This window comes from Hipposideros armiger, unplaced genomic scaffold (assembly GCF_001890085.2).
Source record: "Hipposideros armiger isolate ML-2016 unplaced genomic scaffold, ASM189008v1 scaffold_19, whole genome shotgun sequence".
NCBI classification, from domain to species: domain Eukaryota; kingdom Metazoa; phylum Chordata; class Mammalia; order Chiroptera; family Hipposideridae; genus Hipposideros; species Hipposideros armiger.
Window position 1 is genome coordinate 2501577 of NW_017731369.1, and position 9403 is coordinate 2510979.

General features: G+C 48.1%; 1 protein-coding gene across 1 annotated transcript in view; it reads left to right on the plus strand.

The window, feature by feature from the left end:
- The window catches only part of PLCG2 (phospholipase C gamma 2), a 155023-nt gene that overhangs the window by 131852 nt on the left and 13768 nt on the right, over positions 1-9403 (plus strand). The window contains exons 24-26 of the mRNA XM_019634773.1: positions 5479-5613; positions 7191-7400; positions 8902-9186. Coding sequence (XP_019490318.1) covers positions 5479-5613; positions 7191-7400; positions 8902-9186 — 630 coding nt within the window. The remainder of the gene's footprint in view (positions 1-5478; positions 5614-7190; positions 7401-8901; positions 9187-9403) is intronic.

Here is a 9403-nt window from a genome sequence, read left to right on the forward strand (position 1 = left end):
GGGGTGGGTTCAGACAATAACACCTGTCCCCCCTGGGAAGGCTCAGGGTGCAGTGACTCTAGATGTTTGGGGCTGTATCTTGGCAAGAAAGTTGGGCCTTCCTCATTTTGAGTGTTTTCTTATCTCTAAATAGTATTCACAGCAGGCTGGATCCGTCCCGTACCTCCCTGGACCTGCAGTGGGCCCCGGGGATACTGTAATTGACAGGACCCCGTTCTTTCCCTCCTGGAGTTTGTGCTCCTATGGAGGAAAAATGAACTTTCCAGGGTTATCCTGACTGGAGCCTTAGTGTTTGGCTGCAAGTGTTTTGAGAAGGGTGAGGTTCTGGGTAAGAATGGGAGGTTTGGAACGAGGCGTTGCTGGAGTTGGCATTCCGGCAGGGCTGGATCCTGGGCATGGAACCAAACTTCTCTGGGCCTCAGTTTCCCTTGTCTGCAAAATGAAGAGACAAGTACCTCACTCAAATGATGAAATGAGGATGAAATGAGATGAAGTATGAAAAGTGCTGGGCTTGGTGCCTGACACACAGCAAGGGCTCCGTTGATGATGGTATTTAATCATCACATTGTCATCATACCAGGAGGACACGGAAAAATGTAAGGGACCATCTGCTCTTGTGGCCATAGAACTGGGAAGAAATTTTAGGGTTTCCCGTGTACCCACTTGCTTCTAAGGCAGATCTTGACCCAAAGGACTGATGCTAAAGCTTTCCCAGGACCTCCTGGGCCCCTCTGACCGCTGGTTCCAGTTTAGGAGTCTTCCCTCCTTCAGTGTTCTTGGAGGGTCAGCTGCCATCAGCCTGGTCTTCCCTTTCCTCTGGGGGCCTCACATCTTGGCCAGTCTCTGGTTACCTTGTCTCACCCTTGAAACACCCTGGAGTGAAATCTTTTTTAGAAGGCTTTCTGCCGCAGGACAGTGGGACGAGCACCCTCCCTGACAGGGCCTGCTGTTTTTCCTGTTCAAGAGTGTAGTCAGAGGCCTCTCAGATGGGTCCTCATGCTTTCCAAGCCTTTCACACCATCACCAGTCACATGGGATGAACCATGAGCCTGTGGCTAACAGGCTGTTTGTTCCCACTTTTCCTAATGGGAGGAGCTTCTCATCTGCGCTCTCTGGCCTCCCGTGCAGTACTGCTCTAAGGCACAGGAGGGCGCCACTGTCCCAAGGTTAATTTGAAAGATCATTCCTCCCACCCCCCCATCTTCGTCTAGGTGTGTTCTCATTGCCCGTTGAACAGTCGTCATCATGATCTGTGTGGCACCATTTGCCAGCATGTGACCCCGCTCCTCAGCCATGTGCTAGTATTTGTGGTTCTGGGCTCCTGTAGCTGAGAATGGCAGAAAAACACCAGTGAGAGAGTCCTTTGCCACTGTTCTCTGTAGACTTTACTCTGAGGCCCCCGAACCTCTCCTGAGAGTGGGCCGCGTGTAGGGCTCAGAGTGGTGCTGGCATGGTCCATCCCTGGCCCTCCGCTTCTCTTCATGGAGCGAAGTGTGACACCCCTTGAAGGTCTCCTGCTCCTTTCCCTCCTCTCCGGCATGAAAGGTTCTGAAATTAAGCCTAGCTGTTCAAGGCTACTAGTCTGTCTTTGATCTACATTCCTCTTTAATTGGTTTTTACATTTGCTAAGATTTCATGAGAAAATTTAAAAAAAGGTCTTATTACACAGAGGGTGCTAAAAAAATGTATACACATCTTGGGATGAAAGCTTTCCATTTTGCTGTTTGAAGAATGTGTCGTGTGCTTGTTCTGCTAACTCCTGTCTCACGTGCACATTGTTTGACAGACTTTGGTGGCGAGCGTGTAAACTGTTCCAGCACCATAGCAGAAGCAGCAGGACTCGTTGCTGAGCGAGGCCTCCCAGATCTTCCCTCGGGCACATCACACACGGTGCCACGCGGTCTCAAACTTACCACGAATGCGTGCAATTGGTAGGCATGTTGGAGGTTCTGTTGCGCACTCCCACCTCCATGGTGGTTGTTGTTCCACAACATTCTCGAGTTTCAAATACCGCTTCAAAATGGTCTCGCGCTCCTCGAACGACAACTGTGCTTCTGCCATTTCCTTTGACTGTCCTGCCTGTCGCATGATGACGCTAGCATTCATTTGATTAACGCCATGTTTTGAGCGAACGTCATCCTACACATTGCTACCATAATTCAGTTCAACTTCGAAAAGTAATACATAGATAACGTCTCTCTCTTTTTTTAAGTAAAGTTTATTGGGGTGACAATGGTTAGTAAAGTTACATAGGTTTCAGGTGTACAATTCTGTAATACATCATCTGTACATCACATTTTGTGCTTACCACCCTGAGCCAGTTCTTTCGTCCCGTTTACCCTCATCTACCACCCCCTCTCTGCCCCCCTTACCCTCTGGTGACCACTAAATTATTGTCTGTGTGTATGAGATTTTGTTTCTTTGTCTTGTTCCTTTGTTGTTTTTGGTTTTATATCCCACATATCAGTGAAATCATATGGTTCTCGACTTTTTCTGTCTGACTCATTTTGCTTAGCATAATCATCTCAAGATCCAATCATGTTGTCGCAAATGGCACTATCTCATCTTTTGTTATGGTGGAACAGCATTTCATTGTGTAATATATGTATCACATCTTCTTTATCCCATCATCTATCTGAAGGACACCTTGGTTGTAGATAACATCTCGTAAAATAAATGTGTATACGTTTTTTTTGGCACCCCCGGTAAATGAAGGTTAAAAAAACCCAGGAATCAGCAGAACTGAGTTCTTGCTCTGGGCACAAGCAGCTGTAAGAGGAATGGGTGTGGGAGTAAGGTAGGGAGCCCCATCCTGAGATGAGCTCTCAGCTTACTGCCAGGCGCTCCTCACCAAGGCTTTATAGTTGTGCCTGTCCCTAAGGGCCTGCTCAGGAAACATCTATCTGTTTGGAAAAAATAAAGTTATATCCTTACCCCCCCCCCAAAAAAAACCCCACAAAAAAACAAACAAAAAACAACAACAACAACAAAAAAACCAACCTACTCAGGGCTCTGTCATTTTACATAATCTCTGGCCTCCTTCAGTCAATGACACAAAACCAGTCACTAAGATCTGTCTAGTTTGTGAGTTTCTAAAGCCTCACCAATGAAATGTGATGTGACTTCATATTCTGAGATGGCCTTATGGGCAAAATCTGCTGGTCTGCAGAGTAATCGTCACAAGATTTTGAAGAAGCAATTGGTATTTCATCTTAAACTGGTATTATCTTTTGCTAAGATTCCAAAAAAAAAAAAAGGGACTTCCATAAATTGTCATTGTTCTTTGCTTCGTGAGGCCCAAGTTCCATAATTTGCCATAGGGATGGCTTGTCTCCCTGCTCCCCATTTTAAGCAACTCTGTTGTCCTTAGAGGTGACCATGTTGTTGCTGGGGTTTCCTGTCTCCAGAAAACCCTGTGGTGAAAACTGTGTGCCAAGAAAAGCCAACTTGATTCAAGGTCTAGGAGAAAACACCTGAAGTCTGAAAATAAGTGAGGCTTCCATTTCTAACAGCATTTTGCTGTTGCCTATCTGGCTGACATCTTCTTCGCCTCTTGCTCCAGGCCCGTTCCACCCACAACAACCCCTTCCGGCCTTACCGTTGGGGTTTCTTTGTCCCCAAGGACATTCAGAGAGCGTGGAAAGGACTGGAGAAAGTTGGGTGTACGCAGATGAGCTAAGGGCCAATTTTGGAGGCTGACAGTCACATTCAGATCTGTTCTGGTGATGTGGTCACTGCCGGGGCTCCTAAAAAAGGCTTATTTGCTGGTCATTGACAAGGTTCACTTTGGCCCCAGGATTTACGTCAGCCCTCAGGCATTCTTCCAGAAGAAATCAGGTGCCCACACCTACTTGTTTAAAGAGTTGACGTTCCTGTCCTTTGCCTGGGGTGGGACGTTTCTGGAGCAATCTGAGTAGCCCCCCCCCCCTTGTTGTTTGCCACGTGCTTGGCGGAGTGCTAAAGCCTCCTTGTTTCATCATCACAATAGCCCTTGGGATGTGAGCACTCATATTAGCCTCATTTTATAGTTGAGGAAACTAAGGCACACAGAGGTTTTGAGGACTTGCCCAGTTGACCCAGCCAGTAAATAGCAGGGCCAGCTTTCGAACCCATGTCTCCAATTCTAGTTCCCATTGTCGTAACCACTGTGTTATGTAGCCCTTCTCACCACCTGTTACCTGAGCACTTGCGACCCGCAGGGCCTTGCTCCCAAGGCACCTGTCTCAGTGAGGAAACAAAGTCCAGGTAACTGGTGATGAATGGCACCGATGTGGGACAGTCGGGCAAGGGACAGCGTAAGGCTGAGCAAGGCCAAGCCTCGGTGAGACAGTGAGCACTCGCAAGTTTTGAGGACAGCATTTTTTCCCAGTCCTGTCTGGAGTTACCTAGGAGGACTTCCTGGAGGAGTGATTTGGGCGGGGTCTGGAAGGAGGAGGGATCTGATGGAGGGTAGGGGTGCAGGGTGCAGAGCCAGGAGCTCGCTGCTGTGGTTCAGAGGGACCCGGGACGTGAACTTGGGGTCCTTTTAGAGGCGTCTTCTCCAGGATCTGGTGGCTGATGGTGTATAAGGGGATGAAGCTGAGGACTAACATGGGTGAGGCTGGTTGCTCAAACTTCTGGTCTTGTTGCTTGCCTGCTGTGTAGCCTGGGGTAAGCTATCCAACCTGTGTGCTGCAATTTCTTTGTAAAATGGAGATAAATGCTACCTCTTGGGGACGTGTGGACATAGATAACACCCATCGGGCACGTAGTGTGTGATGCCTGAAGCTAAGCAACCCCCCCAAATGGGTGACTGTTACTGTCAGCATATGAGTACAGTGTTTCCTCAGGGTTCTCTCTTGGCCAATGGGAGGATGAATCAGAATTTGGCGAGGCCTGAGCAGGTTGCCCGGTTTGGGGTGAAGTGAGAAGCTCATCTTTGTTAGGATGGACATGGATTTGACAGTGGCTCCTCCAAGAGGAAATGGTTCCCAAGTCCATGGCGTGTAGCCTGGGCCCTGGGGAACCCTTTGGATGTAGCCGTGATGGGGGAAGTCAGAGGTGGGAGGAGGCACACTGCAGGGAAGAGGGATGCAGGAGACAGACAACGAGTTGTGATGACAAGGATGCTTTGGTCTGCAGAGCCTAGGAGGATGTGAGGTCATGGGCTTGGGGAACTAGAACTGGAGGAGCTATCACAGTGTGGTTTTTGGGGAGGGGATCGGGCAGGAAGCCCAGGACAGAGGGTTAAGGAGAGCGGGGTAGTGACAGACACCAGTCCTGGGTGGACACCACGTGGTCAAGAGTTTCAGCAGGAAGAGGAAGGAAAGAGAAGAGAGGCAGGGGAAAGGAAAACATGTCTTAAGGAAAGGGAAACGTTCCACTATATTAGAGATCTGAGCATGCGGGAGGGCCAAGAGGAGCGGGAGGGACTCAGAGGGGAGGAGAAGGCACGCCAGGTGAGCTGGGAGGATGGGATTTCCCAGGTGCTGGCTTGAGTACTGAAACTAAAGATGGTTGGCCCCAAACAGGAAAACAACATGAAGTACTGGGAGAAGAACCAGTCCATCGCCATCGAACTCTCGGACCTGGTCGTCTACTGCAAACCAACCAGCAAGACCAAGGACAATTTAGGTACTGTCGCCCATGACCCTGTCGCCTGGTGCGGTGAAAACTCTCGTTTCCTTTTGTGTCCCAGGGCACAGTGGGTGTGGTCCCTGCTCCTTCCTAACTGTTCTAGGCGGAACCTCCCCTTGAGTTTGTCACTGGGGCCAGGGAGCTGATGAAACAGGCCCTGTGGTAGCTTCAGGAGGGTGAATTAGTTTCCTACTGCTGCTGTTACAAGGTACTACAAACTTGGTGGCTGAAATCAACATATACAGAAGGTGCCAAAAAAAATGTGTACACATTTTAAGAAAGGCAAAAACTATTGAAATTTTAATATTCAAATAGATACCGATAACAAAAGATGAACACAAGTTATGTGTGTACTTTTTTTTTTTGGCACCCCCAGTATTTCTTCTCTCATAGTCCTGGAGTCTCATAGTCCAGAAGTCTGAAATCAGTATCACTAGGCTGAAATCAGAATGTTGGCAGATGTTAGCTACTCCCTCCAGAGGCGGGAGGGGAGAACCCGTTCCTTGCTTGCCTCTTCTAGCTCTGGTGGCTGCGTCACTCCAATCTCTGCCTCTGTGATCACATGGCCTTTTCTTCTATGTAGCCAAATCTCTCTCTACCTCCCCATTATAAGGACCCTGTGGTTACATTTAGGGCCTTGGATAATCTCCCCATTTTAAGCTCCTTAGTTTAAGCACATCTGAAAGGTCTCTTTTGCCATACAAAGCCACATATTGACAGGTTCCATGGATCAGGACGCGGATGTCTTTGGGGGCCATGATTCAGCACAGAAGGATTAAAATAATGGATCTTCTCCCAAATTCTCTGAAGCATACAGTTCTTTGATCTAGTAATGATCCTGTTCACATTTTCTCCCCCCCCCCCCACTTTTTTTTGAGCCTTTGGAGCAACTCCTATCTTTGATCTCACGAATCTGTGATTCTAGGACAAGGTCAGCAAAACAGAACTACACCCCAGCGTTAACGGTCCCTGGGCACATCCACATGCAGGGAGAGATGCCAGGCTTGGCAGGTTTGGGGGTTGTCCCACCACAGCCCGACGTGAAGGAGCAAAGCTTCACCCAAGCACACAGTTGTTTGCATGTTCCCCCTCCTCTATCACACCCATTCCTGCGGGCCATTGATGCTGCCTCCACCAGGAGCCTTGGTTCACTCATCTGTGTTTACAGCATCTCTGATGAGGAAGCCAGATGTACCATCTGGTCCTCCACTCCTAAGATCGCCTCCTACCTGCGGATCCCTGAGGCCATTCCCCCACCCTCCCCCTTTTCTATAATTGTACCACTTTTGTGTTTTCTTTTGTGTAAGGCTGTGTAAGTTTTAAACTAAAAAGAAAATTACAATAATCCTAGACAAAAAGGCTGCGGGAGCACTGGGGTGGGCTCCCTTTTAATATCTGGGATTCGCAAAGGGCAGGAGTCCATGGCAGCCCCAACTATGACAGTGTCATCAGAACCATGTGCCTGTTTGCCAAGGACACATTCCTGGTTTCATTTTATAACCCGCTCACCCAGCCTTTGCATTAAGACTACGCGTGAGACACAGAATAAATGGTGGCTCCCTCTCTCTCTGCAGAAAACCCTGACTTCCGAGAAATCCGCTCCTTTGTGGAGACGAAGGCTGACAGCGTCGTCAGACAGAAACCCATCGAGCTCCTGAAGTACAATCAAAAGGGCCTGACCCGCGTGTACCCGAAGGGACAGAGGGTGGACTCCTCCAACTACGATCCCTTCCGCCTCTGGCTCTGCGGCTCCCAAATGGTGGCGCTCAATTTCCAGACTGCAGGTATAGGGGGGACTGATGGTGGCTAGTAAATCCAGGATGATGGCGGGGTCATTCCAGGCACAGTCTGCTGGGGCCACCAGTGGGACGTAGTGTCCTGGAATGTGTGATGTGTCTTAGGACCTGGTTCAAGCAGCATGCTCGCGTGAGGCCCATCGGTTGAATGGAGTGATAAAGGGGACTGAAAGGGATGCGTGACAGCGGGCCCTGTGATGGCAAGAGACAGACACTGAGTTAATCTGGTTTAAGAGAGAAAGGAAATGCATTAGCTTGTGGAATCAAAAAGGCTAGGAGCTCTGTCAGCTTTAGGCACAGCTGGATTCAGGTGTTCAGTGGCTTTCCTCAGCAAGCTCTCCTCTTCTCCTGACCTCTCTCTCTTTGAAGGCTTCACTCGCAGCCTCTCTTCCAGACATAGTCACATGCTGGGAGAAACCAACAAGCAAAACTCTTTTACACAAATGGTAGCTTAAATCACAATGTTGTGCATTTGTGTCATTATTTAAGCCTCTTTGGGGGAATCGGTTCATCTGCAGTGTCCTTTCTATTGTTCTTATGCCTGCAGAGGATTCCACTGAATGGAACCATCATCTATTCAACCGTTGCTAAGGCATGTTTAAGTTACTCCCCGTCCTTTGCTATTACAGCTGCATTGCCTTCTGTGATAACCTTCCGAGAGCATCGTTTCACATCTGTGGGACAGAATTCTCAGGAGTCCAGGGTGGAGGCAGACAGCACTGGCGTTTTGATCAGCTTTGTCCTGAGGACAACCAGTGAACGCTTGTACCCAGTGGTGCCTGAGCTGAGACACTCGGCCATGTGCCTCCAGACAGTTTGTGGGTGGAAATTCTAATTGATAAAGTGTTTGAATCCACCCTGTCAGCATAACTTCACCAACTTAGTTTTATCCATTGTTGCTCATCAGAGAAATGAAAATTGATGTTACATTGTCATTAGAGCTTCCCTTATTGGCACTACTCTTATTACGAATCGCACGAACCCGTTGCTCATGTATTAAGGAAGCATTTGCTTTTCCTTTTTCACAAATGTCTGTTTATGCTTCTGACCCAGTTTTTCTAATGGGCTGTAGGTATTTATAGCATGCATTTATCAGATCTCTTAGATAAATATATACATCTAAAGTTAACCTACTGTCATTTGAGTTAAAATAACTTATGGAAAAATTTTTCTACATAGAAATTTTTAGCTTTGAGTAATAGGATGTCATTTTTTTTTTTAACGTTTCTGGATTTTGTGTCATACATACTTGGAAAGGTGTTCCCTGGTCTGAGACTTTTTTTTTTTTAAAGCCCCTATTTTCTTCCAATAATATGGGTTTTCAGTGGATTTTTTTTAAAAACTCATTTTGAGTTCAATCTCTCTCTTAACAAATGGCTCAAATTATTTTTGGAAAAAGCTGTCAGTCATTCCTGACTTAGCCCCTCCTGGCCCAGGAGGCCAGCCTTTTCCTGCCTCACTTACAGCACCAGTGCCCTTTCCTTCCCAGATAAATACATGCAGATGAACCAGGCCCTGTTTTCACTTAATGGGCGGACGGGCTACGTCCTACAGCCTGAGAGCATGAGGAATGAGAAATACGACCCCATGCCGCCCGAGTCCCAGAGAAAGATCCTGATGACTCTGACGGTCAAGGTAAGCCCCCCTCTCCTCCTCCCAGGGAGTCAGGGCTGTGTGGCATTGGGAGGGTGCATGCCTGTACCTAGTGATGATACCTGTCGTCTTGTTTACACCATCCTCCAGGGTCATTTTAGAGGGGAAAGGGAGGGGGAGAGTCCATAATTCATCTTGGTCACCTTACCCATGTCATCTGCTGCACTAAGGTATGAATCCATCTCTTGTGGGGTTCAGCATGGCATCTCCTGGGGCCCAGTGAGGACATTTTCTGGCCAGAGAAAGAAGGAAAGAAAGCATCTGAGAAATGGCCATTGCGTCTTTATGGAAGGGAACGTTTTCCCCCACACTGGCCAGTGTTAAAGGTGGAAGTTTTT